This window comes from Cladophialophora carrionii, assembly GCF_000365165.1.
Source record: "Cladophialophora carrionii CBS 160.54 unplaced genomic scaffold supercont1.12, whole genome shotgun sequence".
NCBI classification, from domain to species: Eukaryota; Fungi; Ascomycota; class Eurotiomycetes; order Chaetothyriales; family Herpotrichiellaceae; genus Cladophialophora; species Cladophialophora carrionii.
The window spans coordinates 22,279-49,869 of NW_008481819.1; the positions used below are offsets into that span (position 1 = coordinate 22,279).

At 54.2% G+C, this 27,591-nt stretch overlaps 10 protein-coding genes across 10 annotated transcripts; 6 read left to right on the plus strand and 4 right to left on the minus strand.

Annotated features, from left to right (window-relative positions):
* Positions 1-908: 908 nt before the first annotated feature.
* G647_09974 (uncharacterized protein) lies at positions 909-2,926 on the plus strand (the record flags this gene model as incomplete). Its single annotated transcript, XM_008725966.1, has 2 exons — positions 909-1,633; positions 1,765-2,926. The coding sequence occupies 2 exons, from the start codon at positions 909-911 to the stop codon at positions 2,924-2,926; spliced, it is 1,887 nt and encodes a 628-aa protein (XP_008724188.1).
* Positions 2,927-5,610: 2,684 nt separating this feature from the next.
* G647_09975 (uncharacterized protein) lies at positions 5,611-7,056 on the minus strand (the record flags this gene model as incomplete). The annotated part of the gene is made up of 3 exons (XM_008725967.1): positions 5,611-6,633; positions 6,695-6,948; positions 7,005-7,056. 3 exons carry the CDS (start codon positions 7,054-7,056, stop codon positions 5,611-5,613), a joined length of 1,329 nt encoding a protein of 442 aa, XP_008724189.1.
* Positions 7,057-7,775: 719 nt separating this feature from the next.
* On the plus strand, positions 7,776-8,839 carry G647_09976 (2,3-dihydroxybenzoate decarboxylase; the record flags this gene model as incomplete). Its single annotated transcript, XM_008725968.1, has 2 exons — positions 7,776-8,077; positions 8,125-8,839. The coding sequence occupies 2 exons, from the start codon at positions 7,776-7,778 to the stop codon at positions 8,837-8,839; spliced, it is 1,017 nt and encodes a 338-aa protein (XP_008724190.1).
* Positions 8,840-9,099: 260 nt separating this feature from the next.
* On the plus strand, positions 9,100-11,352 carry G647_09977 (uncharacterized protein; the record flags this gene model as incomplete). Its single annotated transcript, XM_008725969.1, has 5 exons — positions 9,100-9,460; positions 9,514-9,713; positions 9,761-10,146; positions 10,201-10,776; positions 10,836-11,352. The coding sequence occupies 5 exons, from the start codon at positions 9,100-9,102 to the stop codon at positions 11,350-11,352; spliced, it is 2,040 nt and encodes a 679-aa protein (XP_008724191.1).
* Positions 11,353-11,653: 301 nt separating this feature from the next.
* Positions 11,654-12,190, minus strand: G647_09978 (uncharacterized protein; the record flags this gene model as incomplete). Its single annotated transcript, XM_008725970.1, has 1 exon — positions 11,654-12,190. The coding sequence occupies one exon, from the start codon at positions 12,188-12,190 to the stop codon at positions 11,654-11,656; it is 537 nt and encodes a 178-aa protein (XP_008724192.1).
* A 1,745-nt stretch (positions 12,191-13,935) lies between these two features.
* Positions 13,936-14,463, minus strand: G647_09979 (uncharacterized protein; the record flags this gene model as incomplete). The annotated part of the gene is made up of 1 exon (XM_008725971.1): positions 13,936-14,463. One exon carries the CDS (start codon positions 14,461-14,463, stop codon positions 13,936-13,938), a length of 528 nt encoding a protein of 175 aa, XP_008724193.1.
* A 1,634-nt stretch (positions 14,464-16,097) lies between these two features.
* G647_09980 (uncharacterized protein) lies at positions 16,098-17,894 on the minus strand (the record flags this gene model as incomplete). The annotated part of the gene is made up of 3 exons (XM_008725972.1): positions 16,098-17,493; positions 17,546-17,609; positions 17,660-17,894. The coding sequence occupies 3 exons, from the start codon at positions 17,892-17,894 to the stop codon at positions 16,098-16,100; spliced, it is 1,695 nt and encodes a 564-aa protein (XP_008724194.1).
* A 720-nt stretch (positions 17,895-18,614) lies between these two features.
* On the plus strand, positions 18,615-20,154 carry G647_09981 (uncharacterized protein; the record flags this gene model as incomplete). The annotated part of the gene is made up of 6 exons (XM_008725973.1): positions 18,615-19,002; positions 19,052-19,188; positions 19,236-19,527; positions 19,577-19,785; positions 19,864-19,910; positions 20,007-20,154. 6 exons carry the CDS (start codon positions 18,615-18,617, stop codon positions 20,152-20,154), a joined length of 1,221 nt encoding a protein of 406 aa, XP_008724195.1.
* Positions 20,155-20,650: 496 nt separating this feature from the next.
* G647_09982 (uncharacterized protein) lies at positions 20,651-23,200 on the plus strand (the record flags this gene model as incomplete). Its single annotated transcript, XM_008725974.1, has 1 exon — positions 20,651-23,200. One exon carries the CDS (start codon positions 20,651-20,653, stop codon positions 23,198-23,200), a length of 2,550 nt encoding a protein of 849 aa, XP_008724196.1.
* Positions 23,201-25,033: 1,833 nt separating this feature from the next.
* G647_09983 (uncharacterized protein) lies at positions 25,034-25,969 on the plus strand (the record flags this gene model as incomplete). The annotated part of the gene is made up of 3 exons (XM_008725975.1): positions 25,034-25,192; positions 25,257-25,651; positions 25,705-25,969. The coding sequence occupies 3 exons, from the start codon at positions 25,034-25,036 to the stop codon at positions 25,967-25,969; spliced, it is 819 nt and encodes a 272-aa protein (XP_008724197.1).
* Between the last annotated feature and the right edge of the window lie 1,622 nt (positions 25,970-27,591).

A 27,591-nucleotide genomic window follows, 5' to 3' on the forward strand; every position in this document is an offset into this window, starting at 1 on the left:
ATACTTAAAGAAGGAGAACGATATTCACCCACTCCCTGGATGGCCACTTCGTTCATATGTACAAATTGACCAACGTGTCCCTCCACAGAGGGATGAGATGGCCGGCGCGATGGGACAGTAACCTTGGCAGTTGCCGGTCTCTGATGGGCAAAGAATGACTGATGCCTGGCAGCATCTGGTACTCGCACATCAGGCCGAGTCCATGACTCGCTACTCGGATGCTGGAAGATCAGGAGTCCGAATGGAGCCTGAGCACCGCCCTTCCCACATGCCATCGCTTAAATTGTTAAATAGGCGGCCCCATTGGACGAACGAGCGTCTCTAAGCCTTGTTAAGCTAACGATCCATTCTAGACTCGGGATCGAAATCGTGGGTCAACGGGCAATCGTGGGTTTCCCTTTGTTTGCCAACCTGGAGTCTTGCAAGCACAGGGCGTGGGGACACGGGCCTCTTTCTCATGATACATATTGATTTTATTATATCCCTTTTCCGTTCCGCATAGATGCGCTTCGTCATCGAGTTTCTCCCTGCTCTTTGCTGGTTCAGGTTCATTTCATTCTTTGCTCGCGGGCCTTGTGGCTGTTTTGAATTCTCAGGTCCGGCAGAATAACCGTCGATGCCATACTGTACACAAGACACCTGATACCGGACATCACGATCTTCCTTTCATTCAAGCCACATATTCACAACCCTTATCCTGACCACAGGACGCTCCACCCTAGCGAAAGACCGGATCGCCAACGACAGTAAGCACCTTCAGCCGCAAGACATCGTGTCCTCGCCGAACTTTGACCTGTTTGGACTTGTCCACGACGCCGGTCGTGCAGGCTCAAAAGCTCTACACGTACATCACGCACAGCCTCGAGTCTCCGAATCCTTCCCGGGCTGTCGGTTGGTAGAACGCACCGATGGGACTGTTCAGCGGGAAGAAGGACGCCCCTGCCACGGAGAGCCTCGATGTACCCACCAGCGACGCCGCTGCCAAATCCGAAACCACGACAGCAGTACCAAGTCAATATGTGTCAGATACAGAATCACTGGATAAGGCTCAGGAGGTAGAAACAGGTGCGCTGAACGAGAAGGAGGCCAAGGAAATGAACAAGAGCATCGCGACCCTTGAGAGCAATACCACCGTTCCCTCAGATGGAGCAAGATTGGACACACCGGAGACAAAAGCAACTGCTGGAGAACACGTCCAGATTCAAAGGACAAAGTCATATAACAGCGTGATCTCTGCCCCCGGCGTGGAAGATGACGATGCGATCATATATCCCGGCGGATTGAAGCTGGCCCTCATCACGCTCGCCCTCTGCCTGTCGGTATTCCTCGTCGCTTTGGATAATACCATTATCGCAACGGCGATCCCGAAGATAACAGACCATTTCAAGTCGCTCGGCGACGTAGGCTGGTATGGTTCGGCGTATTTGCTTACGACGTGCGCTCTGCAATTGTTCTTTGGGAAGTTGTACACCTTTTATCCGATCAAGACGGTCTACCTGGTTTCCATCGTCATCTTCGAAGTTGGCTCGGCAGTTTGTGGTGGTGCGCCAACATCCGAAGCCCTGATCGTTGGAAGAGCGATAGCGGGCATTGGCTCAGCAGGTATCTTCTCCGGTGCCTTGATTATCATCGCGTAAGTTCACTGTCAACCATCCACCTCCTGTTCTAAGACACGGGCGTTGATCGGTCCTGAGGACGCCCGGTCGCAGGATGTTCTTCTCTGCTTCCATCTGCTAGTAACATGCTGACTGGGCGGTGATTCAGGTATACCGTGCCCCTGATCAAGCGACCCATTTACACCGGCATCATTGGCGCCATGTATGGGATTGCTTCAATAGCAGGTCCATTGCTTGGTGGCGCCTTTACCGATGGGCCGGGATGGCGTTGGTGCTTTTATATCAACCTCCCACTGGGTGCTGTGACAATGGTGGTTATCGTCTTCTTCTTCCAGTCACCTCCTCGGAAAGCTGAAGCAAAAGTCCCACTTCGAGAACGCGTCCACCAACTCGACCTCGGCGGCACCGCCCTTTTCATTGTCGATATCATTGTGTGCTTGCTGGCCTTGCAATGGGGTGGTTCAACTTACGCATGGTCGAGTTGGCGGATCATTCTGTGCCTCACGCTCTTCGGAATCCTCACCATCGCCTTCGTCATCTGGCAGTACTTCATGAAGGAATTCGGCACCATTCCGTTCAATATTATCTCGCAGCGCAGCGTCGCGGCTGCGTCGTGGTTTGCATTCACACTGGGTGGTGCCTTCTTCGTGCTCATCTACTGGGTGCCGATCTGGTTCCAAGCGATCAAAGGTGCTTCGGCTTTCAAGTCGGGAATCATGTGTCTGCCGATGGTGTTAGCGCTCGTGGTCGCAAATATCCTGACGGGTGTAGGGACAACAGCCGTCGGATACTACACTCCCTTCTACTACGGCTGCGTGCTCCTCTCCACCATCGGTGCCGGGCTGCTCACCACGTTCGAGACCAATACTGGACATGAGAAATGGATCGGCTACCAAGTCATTTACGGCTTCGGCGTCGGACTCGGCATGCAACAAGCCTTGATCACCGTTCAAGCGGTTCTTCCGTTAAAGGATGTGCCAACGGGCACAGCGCTCGTGATGTTCATGCAAACATTCGGCGGTGCCTTATTCGTGTCGGTCGCACAGAACATCTTCAACAACCGGCTGATATCCGAGATCCCCAAACAAGCACCTGGTATCAACCCGCAGATCATCTTGCACGTCGGCGCGACGTCCTTGAAGGACCAGGTCCCTGCAAGATTGCTGGCCGGTGTGCAGACGGCGTATAACACTGCGCTGACGGAGACGTGGTACATTGCCGTTGCGATGGCTTGTCTGTCCGTTCTCGGCGCGGTCTTCGTCGAGTGGAAGAGTGTCAAGGGGATGAAACCCGGAGCTGTGGCTGCATAGCGTGCGAGCATTACTTTCACTCCTTCTGCATATTGCATGGCGGTCCGTTGGCATTTTCTTCCCTTCGTCCTGTGCATACGGGATGGGTGTGGAAGACACGAGGCGTGGTGAAGGCCATGGACGGCATAACGATGGATATCATGACTTTTCCCGGCAAGAAGATGCTGGCTTATTGTGGGAAACTCCACGCCACGAACGAATGAATAGAGTAATAGACAAAATGTAGACTAATAAATCAAGCAGCTCACCAATAGTAATAGGCGTATCCATTGACCGAACATAATCATGCCACGGCTCCTTGTCCTGCTCTCAATCGTCCACTCACTCCATCACTTCCCAAGATTCCACGACCAATGCTCGGGCCGTGGCAGATGCTGACCATCCATGAGTTCTGCCATCATTTCCGTCGTCTCGTCTCGCCTCGCCTCACGGGCAACTCGCGGAGATGATGTCCCCCACAGTTACAACCCACAACCTCCTCCTCTTCGGAAGCACGGAAAGGCACAACCTCCGGAATCCGATGCATATCGCGCCAGCCTTGCCGTATTCCCGAACCTGCAAAGCGAGACGCGTAAGTAGGTGCCGAAGATGCTTGTTTGTGCTGCTATCGATGGGATGCACGCATGGTCCTTTTCCCCATTTCCTTTCGCCTTTGAAGCTTCCTCTCGCTCGCTGTTGGCTAGAATCTATTCGGAAGCCACAAAGGTGAGTTTAGGACGCCGAGGCCGACCACACCCGTGGAGGACAACTGGATCCATTACATTGGGCCCCGTCTCCTGCTCCTGTCTCATGAAGTGATCACCACTTTCTCGATCGATGCCTCGTTTGCACGGTGGATAGGTAGGTAGGTACCACAGTAAGCAGAAAAAGGGGGGTGTTTGTCACCAATGTCACGAATACATTTATGACCATTCATACGTGGTGTACGGCGTACGCTACACAGTACGTTTCTCCTTGTAGGTGGCGCTATATAACGTCTCGATTCTTCAAGCTTTGGACTCTTCGTTTCGCCTCTGGACCCTGCTACCACAGTATTCAGAGAGGAGGAGGAGGAACTCAACTTATTTACTTTGGACCTTTTACTTTACCTCTTCAAGCTTTGGACTCGTTGTTTTGCCTCTGACCTCTCCTTCCACAGTATCGAGGAGGAGGAGGAACTCAACTCAATTATTCGCCTCGGACCTCTTTGGTTTACCTCACCACAGTCACAATGCTGATCTGCTTCTCGATCTGGTATTCTGGCCTCGTGTCCTTCGTGACGGGCATGTACGCGCGGTTCATGCTGGTTCCTGACCTGAAGAAGAAATAAAAGTGCAATGCGATGCAACCGGTAATCATGGTCGGGACCATTCTTGGGGGGCTGAAGGTGCCGCCACGTTGATGAGACTGTCCAAATTGTTGGTATGCTGCCATGTCGAGCGAGTCGAGCGAGTATGACAAGACACACGCTGATGAGAACGCACGGCGTCTATAGGCGCCACAGATCTGCCTGATCACCATGATGCTGCTGTCGCGAGGATCAATGATGCGAACCTACGCATACCATCGGTCTTCGTGTTCGATACCAATTGAGCGGGCGGTGTCGGGCGTCGAATCGTCTGGCCTGGCATCCCAAGCGAGGCTCCTCTCAGCTCCAGTAAAGTAAGCCTGGCTGGGATGGCCTGGCTGGTCGGTCGAGACAATGGCATCTGGACACGACACTCGCAATCGCACTCGGACATGCACATGCACATGGACATGGCGTGTCACTTTTGTGATGTGTGAGCAACTCCCCCACGCATAGCTCAGTGAAGCGCGACAGATGAATCATTCACAAACATCACACCGACTACATCATGCCCTGTACAGAAGGGCAAGGTTGACATCGCTCAATCTTCAGGCGTGCAGGCGTGCAGGCGTGCCATGTCCGGACGAACGACTGACCGACCCGACTAAACGACCACATCTGCCTCCCCTACCCACACTTACGAAATTGTCGTGAAGGGACGCGTCAAGACTGGCAAATCAGGAATCAGGAATCAGTGGTGCAGAACCTGTTCACTCGGTGACGTTCTCTTGGTCAACTAACGTCAGGCCGCCCACTGGCCTGAAAGCGGAGGGACACGGTACTCGCTCGGTTGATGCTTGTCAAGGAGTTATACGTTACCCGCTCGGTTGAGGGTTGTTGAGGAGTTACCTAGTATACGCTCATTTAAGAGTTATTAAGGAGGTATACGTTACTCGCTCGGGTGATGTTGTCAAGGAGGTATACGTGATGCGCCCGGCTTGCCTCTGGTATGGGATGCAATCGTGGGTGCTGGTTTAGTGGTGTGTCTCCAGGAGGAACCGCGGCGAAAGATCCGGGAAAGAGGACAAACGACTCCTCATAAAACAGGCTGTGATTGTGGGAGTAATTCAGGGACTCTCAGGATTTTAGGCCGCCGCCTCATCTCACCTGGCTATGTTTGAGATATCAAGATGCGGGATGACGCAGGGTACGACGGCCACCAAGTTGTCCTCACCGAGTCTGAAGAACGAGCTGCAGCGATACATACATAAAACACGAGGAACAATGCCCAGGGCGACAGTACGGACGTGATATTCTACAGTAAGATCAAACATTTACTCCGTGAGGACGCTGGAAGCTGGATCAGCGTACTTCTCTCTCCCTCCTAAAAGCCCAAAGCGATTAATCACGCTGCGTCTTACATCCTGGCCGCAATTTCCGGCATGTTGGACATGGATGTGACCAGCGGCACATAGGTTGACTCGCCGTTGGCATCGTTCATCCGCTCCGGTGCCGCCTCACTCGCAACGTGCCGTCGCATGTCGTACAGGTTCATCTCGTCAATCGTGAGCTTGCCAGATGCCACCGCGGCCTTGTAGCCGATCCCTTGGCTCGAGAAGCCGATCCGCTCGTTGATGTTCTCCCTCGCCCGCGCGCTCGCGGCTTGGACCTTCGTCGCCCGAGGCTTGCGGATCTGCTCGTACAGGCGCAATCCCGCCGCCACGTCGGCCGTGTAGGTGTACTGTCGGCTGAAGATCAGGCCCAGCGCAGCGGCGTCTTCGATGGCCTGACACGCGCCCTGGCTTTGATCGGGCAGCATGGGGTGCGCGGCGTCGCCGAGCAGACATGTCCGGCCCGCGGTCCAGTGCGTGTACGGCTCGTGGACGAATAATCGCCAGGGGCCGATATCTCTGGCGTGCTTGAACAGAGCCAACAGCCGGGGGTCGAGGTCGGGAAACGGGGCGAGCAGTTGGTCGACGCTGGCCTCGTGGTTCCAGCCTTCGGTTGCGTGGTCGGACTTCTCGGTCGGGAAGAAGCAGTAGAAGGAGTTGATCTCGCCGGCGCGGCAGGGCGAGTAGACGATCTTCTCAATGCCGACGCCGCCCCAGAATTCGATGGCGCAGTTGGGCGTCAAGTCGAGGAGCCCGAGGCGCTTGACTTCCTCCGAATCGATGACGCAGTGGTAGCACGTTGAGCTGGACTGCTTGCGCGTGGGGATGATGCCCAGAGTGCGGCGGACGGTGCTGCCAATGCCGTCGGCGCCGACAATCATATCGTGATGGGCCGTGACGCCGTTGTCGAAGGTGACGATTCCGCGTCCGTGGTCGATGGACCGGCATTTGTGGTCGAGACGAAGTCGGGCGGGAGGTCCCTCGCCTTGGCCGGTGGCGGCGTCCATCAGCATTTCGTGCATATTGACGCGGTGGAACATATTGTAGACCTGGCATCGTCCAGATTAGCCACACAGATGTTCCTAGCCTGGTGTGCTTTGCTATGCTCACCCATCCCCATTGATCCTTGTAATCCGACAGATCGTATTCGGCTATCACATCGCCGGTCTTCCAGTCATGTCGGATCAGTTTCTGCAGGACCACGGTCTTGCCCAGGGAGATGTTGACGTTCCATTCCTCAAGCCACCGTGTGCCGTTGGCGGCACAGCTTATTGACGCGCCGACCTCTCCGGCATAGTGTGCTTGTTCGTATATGGTCACTTGATGGCCCGCACGGCGAAGAGATGTCGCTGCCGCGAGGCCACCTGTGGCATGTTAGCATGCTGTGCCAACAATATAGATTGTCTGAAGGTGGTGGTACCAATACCGCCACCGATGACGGCGATGTTCAGCGACCTCCAGCCTTCAAGCATCCTGCTCGGGATGAAGGTCTTTGTCGCACGAAAGTAGTTGCTCAAGCTGAATCGAATATTTTGGCTTCACAAGTAGGGTCGAACGAGAAGCTGTTTCAATCCAGGCCTTTTACTCTCTACTCTTTCCTTGATAGTGGTCCATCTCTCATACAGGAATATTTATCCTTCCTCAGGATCTGCGATAGTATCTTAGATAAGAGTAGAACCTTGCCTTGAACGCCTGGTTCAATGGCCGCTGGAACTCGCCGCGCAATCCCTCCATGGGGACAAGCCAAGAAGACGTCTCAAGAACGTAGCCGACAGTTTCCGCGCCGTCCTTCCCAAAGTTGCCAAATTGCCAGGTATGGCATGACACAGACTCAAGGGGTTGACGACGAACCCGGGAAAGGACCAATGATAAGCTGATATCAGGACTCGAGCAATACCCGCCATGTTGAGTCGGCCCGCGCACTCCTGCGAATCAAAGCCTGGATGCTTTCTACAGGACATACTCCCGTGACTCCCCGCGTCAGGCTTTCTACAGGACATACGAGTACTCCTGTGAATCCCCACGCCAGGCCAGTGTGCGGAGTGCAAGTGAGGAGACGGAAAGATGCCGGGGTCTTTGCTGGAGGCCGAATCGGAGAGGTTGCTGCGATGGATAGAAATAGGGAGTGTCTCCCTTGTTCCTACTTGTCAAGGGTGGTCCAGGTGTGTTCGTCGTCGTCTAGTCGGTCAATATGCTCGGAAAGATAGCGCTCGAGGAAGCATTCAACCTGCCGCGGTTCGCAGAGAAACAGCGATGGTGGGCATCAATGTTCGCCACAGATCCCGAGAAGCACGCTCGCGAAATGGGTGACATTTCCGACATCAGACTCCAGTATATGGACAAGCATGGGGTGGGATATCAGATCTTGTCGTACACTGCGCCTGGCGTGCAGGACATCTTCGACAGGAAGGAAGCAGAGGCTTTGGCGACCGAAATCAACGACTACATTGCCCCGGCCGTCAAGAAACACCCGGAGAGGTTCGGGGCTTTTGCGTATTTCTGCCAGAGATCGTAATGAAACGACGACTGACGTCTTGCAGCACGCTCTCGATGCATGACCCGGAGCAAGCAGCAGCGGAGCTTCGGCGCTGTGTAACACAGTATGGCTTCCTGGGGGCGCTGGTCAACGACACGCAACGTGCAGGTGCCGACGGAGAGGACATGATCTTCTATGACTCGGCAGAGTGGGACGTGTTCTGGGCGACGGTGACTGAGCTCGATGTGCCCTTCTATTTGCACCCGCGCAATCCGACCGGATCGGTGTACGAAAAGCTGTGGGCGGCGAGGAAGTGGCTCATCGGGCCCCCGTTGAGCTTCGCCCAGGGCGTCAGTCTGCATCTGCTCGGCATGGTGACAAACGGCGTGTTCGACAGGCATCCCAAGCTCCAAGTCATCATCGGCCACCTGGGAGAGCACATACCGTTCGACCTGTGGCGCATCAACCACTGGTTCGAGGACATCAAGAAGCCGCTGGGTCTGAAGGAGACGTGCAAGAAGACCATCCGCGAGTATTTCGCCCAGAACATCTGGATCACCATGAGCGGCCACTTTTCGACGCCCACGCTTCACTTCTGCATGACTGAAGTCAGTGCTGATCGCATCCTGTTCTCGATCGACTATCCGTTTGAGAGTTTCGCAGACGCGTGCGAGTGGTACGACAATGCAGAGATCAACGAGGTCGACAGGAGGAAAATGGGCAAAGAGAATGCGAGGAAGTTGTTCAAGCTGGACAAGTTTAAGGATTGCGACGCCTAGAGATGAGCCTGGGCGTCTCTGGGCCTAGCGCTGTAAGCGTCCGGGGAGCCGGGGAGCCGGGGGGGTTGGCCCCGCCGAAGTTGCACCGCTTAATAAGACAATAGCGTAGCCTAAGTTAGGGCCTGAAGCGTCCCGCAGCTTATCGGCACTCCGTCTAAGTACATACTCCACAGATATGACTCTTTGCCGTGCGCAGTCATCAACATCATCAGTGTCAATGTTGCTGCTGCAATGCGCCGCCCGTAGCCTCAACATGAAGGATGCCTCGTCCGAAGGTGCGACTCGAAGACCGTCAACGAGCCATTAAAGCGTGTTTGCCGTGCAAGGCTTCCAAGAAGCGGTGCGATGCTCAACAGCCATGTTCCAACTGTATCAGACGGAGGGCGACGTCGTTCTGCCATTATATCGACTCCAGCTATGTCAGACACACTCGAAAGCTTTCCCTACCACAACCTGCAGAGTCCAGTGCTTGCCAGGATGAATCCGTCTCTACCGCCTCGGAGGATCTGCAGTTCGCCGTCAGCAAGCCATTGGAGGAGACCTCTGGAGATATCGACATGACTCCGAGAGAGGCACGGCCTTCACGTGGCCGGATGCTCTTGAACTCGAAAGGAGAGAGAGGTAGGACACAGGCCTTTTACACAAGTTCTCTTGAATCTGAACGCCGTATCTAGTCTACATTGGAGAGTTCGCCTCTCTAACATTCCTCCAATTCCTGCGGCACACCATCAAGCAGCAAATGGGGCCTTCGCTGTTCACGGAAAACACGCGTCGCAACCTAATGCTGGAGGCTGCTAACGTCAATGACACTGTCACGCAGTCTGTCGAAGACGTCCACCAGAAAGCAGCCTTGTTAGAGGCCTACTTTGCCGCTGTATGTTCTCAAACGCAAATCATTCGGCTATCAGCTGACGCCGCCAGACGAATGGTATCATTGATCTGTTCTCTAGAGACGAGGTGGCGGCCATGAAGCACGCTTTTAGGGAGACTGAACACAAGTACGTCAGAGCGGCTCTGGATCTCATGGTGTCTATCGGCGCGCAATGTCGAGCAGAAGATGCGCTCGATCACCGATACGCCTCGACGCTGTTTTCTCGGGCGCAGAAGGCCATGGTGGCAGACGGGCTGGAAGACCCTTCTATCGACATGGTTCGTTGCTTCCTCCTCATGACATTCTATATGTTGGGAGCCTGTCGAAGGAATGCCGCCTTTATGTACCTCGGGATCGCCAGCCAGGCATCGTCCGCTCTCGGACTTCATGTGACTGAACAATATCGCCATTTCAGTGTGGAAGATCAGATTGTGCGGTGAGTGACGGTCAGCGCTAACCTTGGGATACTTCATCTTGCTGATCATGCCAGCCTTCGCACATTGAGAAGCCTCCGAGTCCTAGACGTAACATACTGCTCCATCTTGGGGAGACCATATTCAACAGTGGCAATCAGCGCCGACAATACAGCGATCGCCATGCTGCGCTTGCCTCCCGTCACAAATCGCGACTCGACACTGCAAGCAAGTTTCGAAGTATGTTCTATTATCGCCGAGATCACACCGATGCTGGATTCCGAGGGCTCGATAAGCCTGAGCACGGCTGAAGGATTCCTCAAGCGTCTGCGCGACTGGAGCGCTGCTCTGCCGGCCGACATGCGGCATTTCAACCGGTCCGCAGATGAATCATTGACGCCTGAGGAGCAAGAGCGAACCATCGGAAACATTCATGTTTCATGCATCTACTATTTCGCTGTGATGCTTGTGACGAGGCCTTTCTTGATAACATACCTGATGGCTCACATGTCCAACGGTGCCAGCCCTGTGACGACGGCAACCGAGATCGCCGAACTGGCACAGGCATGCATCGACTCGGCAATATTGATGGCAAACATGTGCAACGAAGCACTCCAGTCAGACATACTGCTCAAGCAGATGTGCGTCCTGAAGTAAGTGATCAATCAGCCTGCATACTGTGCCGGCGATCGGCATGGCTGACCTTTTCAAGGGCATGGATATTTGCAGCCGGCCTCGTATTGGGATTTTCCATGTTTGCGCAGGGCGACTCCCGCTTTGACATGGACGACTCCTTCAGCAATGCACGCGAAGTCCTCCGCAGCCTCTCCGCCGAGAGCCCTCAAGCGGAGCACTACTACGAAATCCTGACGGGGTTCGCGGACGTGATTCAGCGCCGCCGCCAACACCTGTCCCGCGGAAGGCGATCGTCCCGGAACAAATACGTCGACCAGATTTTGACCTTTGATGTCACGCCGAGTGCTTCCAGGTCTCAGTCGACGCTATCCCCTGGGACTCCTCAGTCGAAAGGCCCAGGACAGGGTATGCCAGACGCATCTGCTACAGACGATGGAGCCGGCGACTTTGAGTTCCAGATGCCCGACCTCAGCCAGTGGCCGCTCGAAAACGGAGGCGGGTTCGACTTCGGTATGTTCGGATGGGACAACTTTGCAATGCAGATATCGGAGAACTTCTCATTCGACAACGACCCATCGTGGGGAGTGACCTGAAGCTTGGTCGGACATCAAGAACAGCACACTTTAGCGTCTCGCAGACACTTTCCCGTCTCAGTGGCCGAACGGCATACCCTGCTTCGACGGCCACAGTGGCAAGCACGCAAGGCGCCAGAGGCTGACACCGGCTGGAATTCCGACACGTCTCCTTCCACAAGTTCCGTCCCAGTCTAGGGCAATCTACCTCCCCTTCCGCTCGTCATAATACTCCGGGTAGCCGGCCCGGTATCCCAGCATCCACTTCCCAACGAACGCCATGACATGCAAGAAGACCCAACTGGCATTCACGCCCAGCCACTCATTCGGCAGTGCGCAACGCCACGGGCGTATCCGCCGCATGCAAGAACACGAACAATTGGAAAGGATTCGGCTCCATCTCAGACTTCCGACAATCGTCCAGATAGCCGAAGAAGTTGCGGAAGAAGCGCTGTTCACCCTCGTAGTCCTCAAGATCGAGCTGGACGTCGACAACGAGCGGTTGTGTCTTCGACGCGTTCTCGAACTTATGGTACGTCCGTGGTGGAACGCTGGCCGTCGCTTGTTTCCCCGGACCAGCGGAGAGTGTCATCCACGGTTCCGCGCCCACAAGCTTCCAGAACAGACCCTCGCCGGAGACGATGCGGAAATCCTCACCCTGGCGGACATGCCAGTGGAAAGGCGGCTGGGCTATCGAGGGCCCGTGTTCGGGTGTCATAGGCGGAATGGTATGCCTCATTGCGTATTCCGAGCCCAGAGCATGGAACTCGACGCTTGAGCGCCCGTTCTCGAACATGACGGGGTTGTTGGATGCGTTGGTTGTGCGCGGCGGTGTCGTGCCGCAGAAGAATGAAAACATTGTGGGATTCGGGTGGGAGACGGGCTGGTAGGACGGAGTATTGAATCGATCGATCGATCGATCGATCGACAATCCATCAACCGTAGACGATTGATGGTTGATGGTTGATGGTGATGGGTAGATGATACTCTACCTCGTCCTCTATTAGCCCTATGCTTCCATCCGCGCCACTGCCTCACTCTACCCACAGCTTATATCGCTCATCTCATCGTGGGTGCGTTCGTACTTCACGGACCAACAAACTCCTGAATCCCGTAGCATCTGTACGAAGCCGCACAGTCAGTTTTGTCGTCACGTAATTAATTGATATCGCGCACCGCCCAGTTGTAACCCCAGCCAAAGGGGAGGACCCAAGGGTAATCGAAATATCCTGCGGTGCAATAGTAATTCGTCCATCATCACCATCACCAGCAACACTCACCGAACCTTGTCCCTACGCTGTACTAGTGCAGTCCGTAAGAGAATGTGTACGGAGTGATTATGTACCGGGCTGCTGAGTCGACTTCACTACGTACGTACACACATCTTGCAGTACAAAGTCAGCCTTGCCTTACTCTCTCGCAAACACTGCTGAATACAGGTACGAGGTGCAGAAATACCGTACATATTGCGACCTCGTGTTCAGGCCGAGTTTGGTTTCAGTCAGCTGTGAGGTCCCGTGGTGTACTGCGTGGCAGTCAATCTTCGACGTACAGTACTGAAGCATCGTACGGCATGTCTGGGAGCGCTATCATTGTTCTTCATGGCGCCGTCTGGCCAGTGCAAGCCCAAGAGAAATGAAGCTGCTGACGTTGGATGATGAATGGCAAAGAATAAGATACTGGATCGGGGACGGCGCCTTGAATGGTGTGGGCTACTGTACGCACTCGGTAACACAGTGTGCAATGAGGTTGTGTCATTCTTGCTCCTGTTCTATCTCACCCGTTCCGATGCTGAGCTGTGTCCTTGCACCGTTGTTGGTCCCTTCTCATCCTCATCACACGTACCCATCTTCCGGTACTTCATCACTATCACCGCCTTGTTGTCGTGTAACACGTTCCCTGGACTTCTCCGCGAGACGACTTACAACCGCTGGCGGCAGGACGGAGTTGAAGTCCGGGTCCTATGCATCTTGGGTACCCACTTGCCGCCGCCTTGACTAACGCTGCTAGAATCTGAGGGTCTGGGTTGTACCCGCGTGCCTTGCTGTCGTCCTTTACCACCGCAGGTCTCTGGGGTTCGGTCGAGTTCTTCTCTTCCACTAGGACGAGGCATTGGTGTGTATTTCGGTCAGTTTCCAAACTGTCTGTGTCTGGTCGGTAGGGTCTCCATCGTGCAGGTCACACAGGTTGATACCTTCCAGCGTCTCTCTGCATGGGATCGAAAGCGGCACATGCGGGCGTTGCATTTCTTCCAGTACCGACACGCGGATCGGCTGGGTTCTAGTGCTGTTATCGACGTGCACTGCCAGGCCTGTAGGATTCCGGACAGTGCATAGGCTTCTGCGAGAGTGTGCACGAAGACGACTGACTCGCTGTGAATATGGTGGCGGACGTAAGCCCCTGTGCTGACTATGTTGCTCGGTTCAGACCGAATGCGGACCATCTTCAAGTCGAGGCTGTTCATGGAACTGTCGCCGACACAGGATATGCTCTCCCATGGAAGACGTTCTGCAAGGCCAACAACTAGGAGTTTGGTTGATCTCATCTCTGGACTGAACAGAGCATGTGCTTCGTCGAGCGCCAGGTACTCCATGCTCCCCATAGTCATAAAGCCTTCGTTGTGTAGCTTGTACATGGCGCCTGTGGTGATGCAGAGAATGTCACACGCCTCCTTGGCCTCCTTGACTTGTTGGAGGTAGTTGTGGCCGCCTGTGACGTTGCGGCAGGTCGGATTCCCATAGTCATGAAGCCTTCGTTGTGGAGCTTGAACAGTGCGCCTGAGGTGAAGCAGAGGATATCGCAGGCCTTCTTGGCCTCTTTGACTTGTAAGAGGTAGTTGTGGCCGCCTGTGATGTTGCGGCAAGTCAGATTCGTGCCAAGGGTGAAGAATTTGAACTCCATGAGATTCTGAATGACTAATGCGCGAGTTGGTGCAATGTACAACATCACGGGCGCCAGGCGGTCTTCGGGCTGGTCTTGTGTCCAGATCCAGTCGACGGCCGGATGGCCTCTGCTTGGGTGTGTGATGGTGTCGGTTGCGTTCTGGTCGCGCAGCCTCAAACGGCCGGGTTTATTCTCATCCTCCTCGTAAGTCCGGCGCATGCTATTGGAGTCTGCACGGCCTTTGATCATCTTTTCGATGATGGGGAGTTGACAATATGTTTTTCCGGAGCCGTTGAAGGCATTGACGTAGTAGTCGACTGACCTGGTGGTTGGCAAAGCCGTGGTAGGTCAGTGCCTGCACAGACGTCGTACGGAAATGTCTTCTGCACCCGAGCCAGTGTACACTGTAATCTGTTAGCAGCTGCGTAACCAAAGAAAGAGATGTTGCTCACAGGACAAGGTTGTCCAGGCCGCGGTCAAGTAATACATATATATATATATATATTCACGCTCCTCTCTTCAGTTCCTCTGTCGGCCTTTCAGATCCTCAGGAGACTTGGAGATGTTTGCTGTCAGGACGTTTGGGGATATCGACATGCTCTGTAGTCTTGGAGCGGTGCTGTTCTGCATTAGAATGCAGAAAGCAAGCCGAATGGCTGAGGACCATAGGCATCCTTGTGGATGAGGGGTCTCAGATTGGCTGCGTTTGGCGAGGTCTGGAGAAAGTCGTTGGAAGAGGGCAAATGGCTCATCGTCCTGCTCAGCGGTGCCCATGATGCTAGCTGCCAGTTGAAAGTGTATCTTGAGAGCTGACAGTCGAAAGATGATGCTGAGAAAACTGGCAGTCGAAGGTGGATCTTGAGAGCTGGCTGTTGAAAGCTGGATGTGGGAAGCTGGCTGCTGAGACTGGACCAAGGAAGATGGATTCTTGACTGGAGTCTGTAGAAGGGAGAGAGGCGAGCGAATGTTGAGATGTCGAAGTGAGGCTGCGGTGAGGCGGATTCGAGAGGAGGATTCGAGAGGACGGATGGACCAATATATAGACGAATCTGCCGGGGCTTGCTTGGCAGTAGTGAATTGAAATGCTCCAAAATGAGTCAGAGATGAGGCAGCTTGAACGGTGAATCCGAGATGACACTGCCTGGAAGTGATTCTGAGATGACTTCTAGATCATTAGGCAGAATCCTTCACCAGTACCCGGCCTCGGGCCTCTACCTCGCTGTCACCAGAGGGGCACCTTCCCATGTGTGTCTCTCTCTCTCGGTAGCTCCTGCCTTGCGCCTCAACAGCAGTGACTTCACCCATGGATGCGACCAATCCATCACCTACTCTTTCTGACCTGAGACACGCTTGAGACTTAACTCATCGATGACTCGACCAACACTCACCAAGATTTGCGGACTTCAGAGAAGCTAGAGACTTCACTGAATAGTGGCACGATTAGCCAGCATGCTCATGGTATGAGTCTGAGCATTCGCATGGTTACATCCAGTATTCAAGGGCGTTTGCGACGAACATGACCAGGAGAAGCCTTGATCTGTGACCGTGCCTACAATGAATCACCTACGAACGGGCGCTCCACCTTCCCGCGTGTCACTGCGCCTCAGACTCAGAACCGTCAGTGCAATTGAACCTTCAAGAGTCCACGTGGTGAAGATTCAACCGGTCTGTCGTCTTGAGTGAAAAAGCTGATGAACGGAAGAAGGAAGGTCTGGCGCGGTCACATGACTATGTTGCAGGCATATCACGTGATCATTCAGCTACCGACCCTACCAACCACTACATGTCCACCTTTTCCTCGACAACAGCACACTATCGGATCGCCAGCGACGCCGCCTCGACGTAGGCATGCTCCGGGCTTGGGGCGACGCGGCTCCTCATCCTCACGCCTTCACAACATGGAATCCGTCAAAGTCTGGAAGGGTTTTTCGGATTTCCTGGCCATAATCATAAAGCCCGCCGGCATAGTTCGTTTGTTCCATCGATTTTTTCGGATCAGAGCCACCCATGTACGTGCTCTTCGTCGTTGGGAAGAGGGTCTTGTCGCTCAGCTCGTTGATCCTTCTCTTCCACGCCTTGCTGGCAGCGTCGGTTGGGTTGATGTATTTGATCCCCTGCCGTTCAATCTGCTTGATGGCATCAGTGATCCACCTGCCCTGCACCTCAACGCTGGTCGGTCCATTGCTCAACAGCGTTGGGCCGTGTGGGCCGTACAGATGGAACATGTTCGGATAGCCTGGCACCGTGGTTCCAAGGTATGTCACTGCACTCTTCTTCCACTCTTCGTCAAGCGTCTTCCCGTTGATGTTGCGGAGGCCCATCGCTGTCATGCCGCCGGTAACGATGTCGAAACCGGTAGCGATGCAGATAATGTCAAAGTCATGATGGGTGCCATCTTGGAGCTGAATGCCCGTTTCATCAAAGCCAACGATGGGGTTGTTCTTGATGTTGACAACGTCAACATTGTCGCGATTGAACTGCTCGAGGTAGCGATATTCAAGGCAAGGTCGCTTCACTCCCCACGGGTGAGGAGGCTCAACAGGGGTGAGAATATCCCGCTTGCGTTGATCTTTCAATCGAGCGCTTTGCTTCTTCTGCCAGAAGTCGTAGACAGCTCGGTTGGCCTTGGGGTTGATGAGGTAGTCCTTGTAGTTTCCAAGCCAATACCGGAAGCCTCCGTCGGTCCACAGCTTCTCGAAAAACCTCTCACGCTCTTCGGGCGAGTCTTCGAACGTGGTTTTCTCCGAGAATGAGTACAAGAACCCGCCGAAGCAACGTTCCCGAAGATCAAAGAGTTCCGGGTACCACTTCTTGCCCGCCCATTGCTCTTCGGCTGTCAAAGCACGGAGGCGCATCGGCACCGTCAAGTTTGGAGTCCTTTGGAAGACCTTGAGCTCACCGGCCACGGGACCCCAAGCTTGAGTAACCTGGACGCCAGATGCTCCGGTACCGATGATCGCACACTTCTTACCCTTGACGTCGATTTCCTCATCAGGCCAGAAAGATGAGTGATGGACAACACCCTTGAACTTCTCAATGCCCGGCCAATCAGGCACGTACCGCTTAGCAGCAAACCCTGCGGCGACAACGAGGTACTTGGCCTTGGCGGTTCGGCCGTCAGCCGTCTTCACGTACCAGCGTCCTTCTTCCGTGTTGAACTGGGCTCCGGTAACCACGCTTTCAAAGGCGGTGTGGCTTTTGATGTCGAGGACTTTGTCACAGTGATCAAAGTAGTCACGAAGTTCTCTGTAAGTTGGGTAGTTGGACGGCCAATTGTACCTAGAGCAGGTCAGCGACCGACAAAGGTTCGGAACACACAGTCACAACGTACGTCTTCCACGTCTCTGGGATTGACAACTGGTACTCGGGAACTTCCGAGTCGACCATGGCTCCCGCTGTTCAGAGGTCAGAATGTGTCCAGTACCCAAGACAGCGAGCCACTTACGATAACAATTCCATCGCCAGGTACCACCAAGGTCATTGCCAGCCTCGTAGATGACAGTCTTCAGGCCTGCATTGCGAAGAGACCAAAAGCAGAACACGCCACCGAAGCCGCCACCCACGACGAGGGCGTCAACCTCCAAGTTGTCGGCGTATGGCCCGTCGGTCCTTCTGCGTCTTCCATACTCCCAGAGCTTGGTCTTCAGCTTGGGGTTGGTCATTTCACCTGGGTCGCCCATGGTCACGGTGTTGTATGTCAGCTTGCGGCGCTTTTGGTTTGGTCTTGACTCGGCAGAGATGATGATCGAGAGTGGTCGAGTACGAAACGACATCTCGTCGTCCGAGGGTCTCTCTAAATAGACAGAGCACCATGTTAAGGACGACTCCTCGAATTGACCTTCCCTTGGGTCTGTTTGGTGCCCGCAAAGGACCCCGGCCAGATCCCTCCGCTGGGTGAGGCGCACCGTTGCGGCTCCGCATTATAGCTACACCACGCCTGACCTCCACGGTCCGGCGCGCGAGCTGAGCGGCTTACCTTGGTGAAAATGCTTTGTAGTGTGCAATTGGATCTTCGGTTGGTGAACAGAGCATAGGGAGCTTTGGTAATGCGGCAGAAGGGATGGGTTGACCATGGGGTGTCCAATTCTCGTTACCTTTCCGGCAACCGCACCTTTGATTTCCGCAGGCCCATGTTGCCGACACTCCAGCGTCAAGGCAGACACAGCCCATCAAACACCAGCGGAACCGCATAGCCTCTAGCCGAACCGTGCAGGAGGGAGATGTTTGAGGAGAAGGAGGAGGATTGAGAGCGGGGAGTACGGCGACTCTCTTCATATTCACAGCTAAGCGCATGAGCCCGACACAATCCTCAAGACCCATTGAACTCATGAGAGTGCTGTTCACGTATTGACGGAGCTGGATCTCTGGTACTTCATCTGTATCCTCCGCCCCCTTTCAAAATGGTGCTCTCCAGCGAGTCGGTCAACAACATCAAGACGGCACTGAATGCCGCGTGCGATGACGCGAACAAAGGTCTACCAGGCGTGGTAGCTGTGGCAATTGGAAAAGATGGCAAAGAACTCTTTGCCCACGCCGCCGGCAAACGCGGGTTTGGCTCGAAGGAGCCGATGACACTCGACAACATCTTCTGGATCGCGTCCTGCACGAAAATGATCACCGGAGTGGCGTGTATGCAGTTGGTAGAGCAAGGAAGACTGTCGCTGGACGACGCAGATCAAGTTGCCAGTCTGTGCCCAGAGATCAAGAACTTGAGCGTCCTGCAGGCCGACGGGGAACTGGTTCCGGCAAAGAAGGGTGTCACTCTGCGAATGCTGTTGGCTCACACAGGTGGGATCTCATGCTTCTCGAAGGGCCATTTGGATTGACAGAAACGTAGCTGGTTTCGGGTATACATTCTTTAACGAAGGCCTGCGCGACCACAGCAAGCCTGTCGGCTATGACGAGTTTTCCGGTCATATCAAGGATCTGGTCCAACCACTCGTCCACCAGCCGGGAGAAGGCTGGGAATATGGAGTACGGTTCCCTCCCGTTCCATCGATTTCTGCTGACCGAGGAACCAGGTCAACATAGACTGGGCCGGCATATGCGTTGAACGTGCTACCAACATGTCGCTGAACAATTACTTTCAGCGCCACATATTTCAGCCTCTGGGTCTTAAGAATATCTCCATGTTTCCCAACGCTCAGATGAAGGCGAGGCTGGCGTACATGAATGCTCGCACCCCGGACGGTCAGCTGCAACCAAGAGACCACCTCCTACACCGTCCGTTGGTCGTAGAGAGTGAGCAGGACATCGCGACATGCGTGAACAGTGGAGGGGCTGGGGCCTTTGCGCTGCCTCGAGAATATTGCCGTGAGTTGCTTTGTTGGAGACCGCAAGGAACACACCTGACGGATTACAGAGATCCTCGCCACCTTACTCAATGATGGCACATCACCCATTACTGGGGCGCAGATTCTGAAGAAGGAAACCGTGGATCTGATGTTCCAAAATCAGATCCCAGAATTTCCCAACTTTGGGCGACAGGGCATTCCACCAGCAAAAGCCGACTTGACCAATGCCATACCAGACCTGTATCCTGGCAAAGAACAGGGCTGGGGTTTGACGTTTGTAAGTACTCCGTAGTCCTGCTCTTATTATCGTCCCGCGATTGCTTCCCAGAGGAAGCCAGGCACTAACGTCCACCAGATGCTCTCTGATGGCCCAACCGGCAGGTCCACCGGCACAGCCCACTGGTAAGACCCCCTCTCCGCTGCGACGATTGTACCATTGCCCAAGCTCTTACTTCTGGTCTTCTGCGGTCTTCGGCACAGACTAATGCGGTTCTTCAGGGCGGGCTTGCCGAATCTCTATTGGTGGTGCGATCGAGCTAAAGGCGTGGCGGGAATTATATGCTCCCAGGTTCTTCCCTTTGCGGATCCCCAAGTGCTGGGTCTCTGGGTGAATCTCGAGTCTGGAGTGTATGGCGGGCTAAGCTAGACTCGTGCAAGTGCAGTGTAGGAGAAGAGGGGTGGCGAAGGGGTCGATCGGTGATTCGCGGTGGCAGCAGAAACAAGCAGCGTGACCTGCAATATTCAGTAACCATCCGTGCCATCTTGAGGGGTAGCGTGCCATACTGGGAAAGGCAATGATGACCTCTCGCGTCCTGTGTTTCCGGTTGTCCCTGGCTTCGATGTAAGCGGCGGGTGGTCAGAGGCTGGTGAAAGACTGGTCCGAAGCCCGCACCGCCAACTTTCCGTGTGCACAGCGTGCTGCATATCTCGAGGCTAGGCCCCAACTGAGCGCCAAGTGTGTACCTAGTACTGTACGAGCTACGAGATGTGCAGGACTCGCACTCGCACTCATCGTCCCGCGCCAGGCAACGCGAAAAGATCTCCTCTACCCCGCAAATGGCGAGGGCCGGGGAAGCGTGGCAGGGGTCAACTACAGACTCACACGCCGGTCACACAACACTGAACATCCATCAGGCCAAAGCATGACGTCTCAGCACGAAGCCTCATACCTTCTCGTCGACTCGATTCGCCCTCCGCAGGCCATGGCTCAGACTCAGACCGTCACCTACCGCCGTCGCCAGAACAAGAGCTGCGATCAGTGTCGATTCGGCAAGCGCCGCTGCGATGTTCAAGTGAGCATCCAGCACCTCCGCGAACACGACCCTCTCGCCATTGACCGCAGCAAAGAGAGTGAGACTTCGACCATCTTTTTACATCCTTCTCCCTGCTCAAACTGCAAGAAATGGAAGAAAACGTGCACGATCGATTGGATACGCTCGCGAAGGTCGAAAGGCACATCTCGCGTTGCGAGGGAAGTCGTAGAGCATGGAGCGTACAGTGACTGGAACTCACATCATCCCCCCGAAAGTGTCGACTCGATCCTCGGCGATCCTCTAAGCAAATCCATCTCCAGCGACTCTTGTCAGGATGATTTCCGTCTTGCTTCGATGGCGAACGCCTCCTTCAACAACTTCTACCTGGCGCAGCAAGAGGATCCAGCCATCCCAACAGATTCGCAGCCTTACCAGACTGCCTATGAGTATACACCTCTTCAGCCCATGGAGTCGAATCTAGGCAGTATCGATGCCACCCAATTCGCGCTCGAACAGGGTTTTCCGATCGGTAGCCAATCTGCGTCAAGTTACAGCTCCGACAACTTTGGCTTCTGGGGCACGCCGATATCGAATACTCAGTCAATTGCGGGTTCTCAAGGATACGAGCCAGCTCCAGAAGAACCTCGCTACTCTCCTTCCCTTCAGGACTACGTATTGCTCGGCAAGACTCCTTCGCCATTCGCCTCACATTCACTCGCGGAGGATCATAATCGGCTGTACATCAAAAAGGGCCTCCTGAAGATTTATCATGATTCGCTGGAAGGCGCACTGAGCTGCTGGCTCACCGAAAGAAACTGTCCCTACGCTTCAAGTCCATTTGTTGACGAAAAGGATGTGTGGAGTTCGAAATGGTCCAACAGAATAGTGACGCGAGTCCGCGCACTCGACGAAGCCTACTCCAAAAGCGGTCTTATATCCAAGGACGAGCAGAAGCAAGCTTCAAATGTGCTGAGCCTCGTTGTTATGGCTTTTGCGGTGCAGTGGGCTCAGACTTCGTATGGTAACCAGTACGGAAATCATAAGAACCTCAGTACTCAACTGCCCGAGCATGGTATTTTTGGGCGGAATATGCAAAAAGCACTCTGGCACAAAGCGAACATGGCGCTCAGTCAGGCCGCAGGCAATCCATCGTTCAAGATCATCTTCGCTGGTATCATCCTGTCGTTGACACAACGTCCAATGGACTCCGCGGAGGTTCTCCCTATGCCAGGCGCGCAAAGGCAGGGCAACCTGGCATCATTGCGCAAGGTCCTCAACGATGACAATGGCCCCACGCTGTTGGAGGCTGCAGTCCGCAAACTACACGACCATCGACGGAGGCTAAAAGATGCGGAATGTGCTCTCGACAAAAGCTTTTCAAGGGGACAGCCGTCACTCAACCTTGGCGAGCAAGATAAACAAACATTCGGACTCCTCTTCTGGCTAGCCGTCATGTTTGACACTTTATCTTCAGCCATGAACCGTCGATCTTTCGCACTAAATGATGGCGACACGAAAATGGAAGATGTCGAGTCAACACCTGCTCCAAGGCTTTCAACGTCCCTCAACGGCTTCGCCTATGACCTCGATGGTTATTCTGACTTTCAAACAATGAACAGCTCCTACCTCTCACGGGAATCTGAAGTATGGGGGAACTACTTTCTTCGTCAACATTCCCGCATTGGAGACGTTCGCAAGCAAACTACCCGTTGGCCTTGCTCCTACCTTGACGCGGCCTCATGCCTGGCTGATGCAGCACCCGTCAAGGTGCTCGTCTTTCGCCGATTAGGTCATCTTCAGGACCTCTACTATCAGCAGGCGCCTGCTGAGGAGATTGAGAAGGCCATTGCAGCTACACTGGAGGTCTACAACCATTGGAAGATTACATATGGTCTATTCATTGGCGATTGTGTACGCCACCACGAAAGCCTACCACCTCGGATTCAGTCATGGTACATTCTCCTGGCCAGCCACTGGCATTTGGCGATACTTTTGCTGGCCGATTTGGTTGAGAAAATGGACGAGTTGCATATGACCTTGCAGGCCAACCGAACTACTAGGCAGACAACGGATTTCGCGCAAGCCTTGCGTCTACACTCTGTGTACGCAGTGTCTGACCTTGGTCGGTGTTCTCGCTTAAGCGACGAAGATCACTCATTTTCGCAATCGCCTGATTTCCACCACGCGGTCAACAAGGCGGCCCTGCTCACGGAGCCTTGGACAGTGGTGCTGGTGCGCTCGTTTGCACACGCAGGCGAAGTTCTTGTCGAACTGGTTCTTTCAAAGCGCGCCACAGGTTTCTTCATGGATGCAGTCAACCTCGCCGAGGCGAGGAGCCGTCTCGATGATTGTATTGAAGCCTTGTGGCTCATAGGCCGGAAGAGCGATATGGCACTATCTGCAGCGAAGATCTTGCAGGAGGCTGTCGACCAGGGCTGACATGAATATGTAAGAAGAAGGTATGTAAGCAGGGAATTGACGCATGTTAGGGGGTTCTCGTTGCACTTTCAGCCCGAACCACGACGTTATCGATTCATTCTTGCTCAACGCCTGAGTGCCACTTGAAATCTGGGGCCCCGGCAGGATTGTTGCGTGCAAGACTAGTCCCGGTCCGTCGACACGCTCAGATTTAGCAACGCAAGACGAGGAACCTATTTCCCTGGTCCAGCGGCCGAGTCTTGCAAGGATCTGGCCTACCTCCTGCTTGCCTTCTCCTCAATCCATCAGCTTGGAACGAATCCGCGGGCCGAGTGCGTCCGTGACGCGGACAATCTGCGGTTGGCGAGCCTACACCATGCAGTATCCGCACGACTTGCGCCTTGCCATACCATGCGGATCCGCATGCAGGAGGAAACGCAGAAAATGCAGATCCTGGGGATTTCTCCACGCGGGGAATTAAACGAAGCTGTCGCCCGGGGAATTGAAAGGCCAAAGTGCCCGTGTTACCGAGACTAATCGTTGATTTGCTTCTGCTCTGCGTAGCATCGAATCGTGGATTGCACTGGTCTTTCATCACATCGGCATTCCCCAGCAGGCCAAGAGGAGATGAAGGGAAGAAGAGGCCGGGGTGAGAGACGCTGGCAAGCCTTGCTCGTTTGCCCATGACTACTAACACCGGTCATCTGCCTACGCATGGCCTTTGATCTTTGGTACTGGCCGTTGCTCCTACGGGGATTCTTGTGGCCATGGCGATGAATAAATGCCTATTCATGAAGCATTGGCAGACATTTGCCAGAAAACATCCGTTACTCAGTCGCTTGGCTACTTCTGTCTCCGATTGCCTTGCGCAGCTGTCTACACGATGTATCCGCCTACAGATGCGCAGAGGCCCATCTCCCTGGCGACACACCCATGCCAGACGACGTCTCATCTCTCTTGGACATGCTCGGACCACAGTAAGGATTCCATCGAGCGCGCGATCTCATCAGATATTGGGGCCACAGCCTGATGACTAGCAGCAGTGATTCGACAAGATGGAACATGTTACTAGGAACGGTAGTTTCACATACGAGGTGAAGAATACCAAATTGACAGAATTCTTTCCTGGAGCTCTTGTTGATGTTGCAAAGATTTGAAGCAGCAGCGAAGCGTTACAGTCTCAATGCAATAGAATGGGACACCTGTCTTCACGGGCTTCCTCCTACTGATAGTGATGGCTCAAGAAGCTAGTCCTGGGTTCAGAGCGGCATCTTGACACTGTGTCCTGCGTAGACCCTGGGTTCTTCAGCCAGCCGTCGCCTGCGTGCAATCTCCGGTGTCAATCTAGACCCCCAGGCAACAACTGGTCGACAGACATATGCACGGAAGTGACAAGAACGGCGACAAGAGAAGGCGCCGACAGGACCCTCAAAGTCCACAATGAGGGAGTCAGGAACAATATCTGTAGGCAATAGAACTGGAAGGTCCGATGAGAGACAGAGTGACAGGTTATTCAGCATCCTCTTCAGGGAAACCGTTCCCAAAATGGAGGCCAGGCCGCTTGATCTTATCGCAATCAGGCAGGTGCGGGGCATCACCACGCGAGGGGCACGAGGGGCTAGCCCTGGCGATCAATGGGAAGCTTCCTCCCCTGCGTCAAAGTGGGCCATTAGACAAAAGTTCACAGTAAAGTGAAGTTACGGTGAGCTGTTCTTTACAATCAGGTGAACTCTGTCCCTTCGTCTGCGCCGCCAAAGCTACGTGTTCTCACTGTTGAAAGGAATATCAAACAGCTCGACTCTTGCGCGCTCACTTTAGCTTTTCATCCTCCGAATCAACTTTCGCGGCCGAAATATGTCTGGCATAATCTACCCTGATCTCAAAGACCGTCCCATCAAGGAGACCATCTGTCTCTTTGATGTCGATGGCACACTCACTCCGGCCCGACTGGGTGTCTCTCAAGAGATGTTGCAGACTTTGTCACAATTGAGACAAAAGTGCGCAATTGGCTTCGTAAGTACGCGGCAGCTGAATGGAGGACGGAACGCGTTGAACTGACCCTACCTTTTGCCTCCAGGTCGGAGGCTCGGACCTCAAGAAGCAGGAAGAACAACTTGGTCAACCTTCTCTGCCAGCCACCGCCCTCTTCGACTTCTGCTTTTCCGAAAATGGCCTCACATATTTCCGCGAGGGCAAAGAGATGGCTTCTCACTCGTTCATTCAATGGCTGGGTGAAGAGAAATACCAGAAGCTGGCCAAATTCGTCCTGAGATACCTGTCTGAGCTCGAAGGTCTGCCTCGGATGCGCGGCACGTTCATCGAGTTCCGTAACGGCATGGTCAATATCAGCCCCGTCGGCCGTAACGCGAGCAAGGCCGAACGAGACGAGTTCGAGGCTTGGGACAAGAAGACCAAATGCAGAGAGCAGATGATCGCCGCAATCAAGAAGGAATTCCCTGACATTGGCCTCACGTATGTGCGATCAGGACGCTTGCCGGGGGGATGGTCAACTGACGCGGACTTAGATTCTCGATCGGCGGTCAAATCTCCTTCGACGTATTCCCTCACGGCTGGGACAAGACGTACTGCTTGCAGCACGTTGAAGCAGAAGCAGATCCCAGCAAGCCTGGTCGTTCCGGCATCCACTACAAGAATATCCACTTCTTTGGCGACAAGGCTTTCCCCGGCGGCAACGACTGGGAGATTTATGAAGACCCCCGTACAATCGGCCACGCTGTCAAGGGCCCTGAGGACACCATAGCGCAACTCAAGAAGCTCTTTGATCTCTAACTTGCAGCGAGCAGGATGATTGACTTTTCAATTCGACAGTTTTCTGCAAGCGTGGTGAGCCATTGCATGCGTCTTTACAGGTTAGAAGCATTTTACGGGTCAGACAGTTGCCCAGAGCATCCAGCGGATAGAACGATAGATGAAAAGCCGTGGGATTATGTCTAGTTTGTCCCGTCTGGAATTCAGTCACAATAAGGACAGATTGGCGTTCGAGATTCAATGCTGTGGATCACCTTCGCCATTAGTTCTCAGGCGGCGGTACCGTGGATGTGCCCAGTCCGGGCTACGCAGATGTGCGCGTCTGCACCTCACAAACATTCCAACGTGGTAGTCTATCGCAGTCTCCCGGCTCGAACGCTCTCCAGGGCACCTGCTAGGCAGTACCGACGTGTCAGACCTAGGTACGTAGTATTCGTGCGGCTCAAGTTCCACGAGTACTCCGTACCTTAACGAGGACCTGGTAATTACTGTGTACGCTGTCCTGTCTTGCGTCGATCTTAGCGAGGGGAGAGCCACGTTTCCAGCTGCGCCACAATTTCTACGCACGCCTCCAAGAGGGTTCACGGACCGAGTATCGTGAAGCCACGCCACGAGCACAACTCACGCAATGCACTTGCGTAGAGCCACGGTACGGTAGATCGCTCTCCCGGGAGCATACGCAATCCGCCCAGCCAAGCCCATGAGTCTTATCGATGGCTCACAAATCAAGCCTCACGACCTACGTACTTACTGCTGTACTTACTGCTTACCTACTACCACCGACTCACGCCACAGTCCGTCTCTGAACAAGCCGGAAGATACTGGGGTACTGTAGATACCACCCCAGTTACACCCATCCTCGGATCGCACCAAAGATGGAACAGCAGTAGTGGCTGTGCAGCTTTACACGAGGTACGAACGAATCGGAGTCCCTAGTAATGAACCGATCGACCGAATCTTACTAGTACGAGGGGCACGGGTGAGCAAGAGCAAGCTGATCACCGCGGTTCTAATTCCCCCTGGAGTGCCGGCGCAACGTTCTAGTCTCGGCCAATGCAGAACCGAACGAATGAGATGGCCGCGGACAGGGAACCTCGGATGGCGTTGGGGTGCTAAACACGACGATGGATGGCGCATGCATCATCCATCTGTGGCGCTGTGGCACATCAATTCATTACGCGGTCGTGGCAGTCCAGTGTCAACTATGGGGTGCAGCGGGGCATCAGCATATCAGTACCTCGTACTTAACTTGTGGCATAATAATGTGGCATAACGCTGAGGTCTGATACGGCTGTACCGCTGTACGGCATGTACAGTATCAGACTGATATCAGATATCAGATATAAGACATTATTGCCTCAGGCATTTACATTTGGACTGACGTATATTCGAACTCACACTCACACTCACACTCACACTCACACTCACACTCACACTCACACTCACACTGACCTGACCCGCCTCTCACTACCACTTCCTCATCCCTCGCGTTTCCCAAGCAGCAGCAGCAGCAGCAGCAGCAGCAGCACTCACCACACCGGCTCCCCCAATCCACTACCTAAGCTAGGCTAGGTATTTACTCCCGCCCGTACTGGGTTCGTTTACATGCTATAATCTTTCCGCTCCCTCGGTCCACACCACAC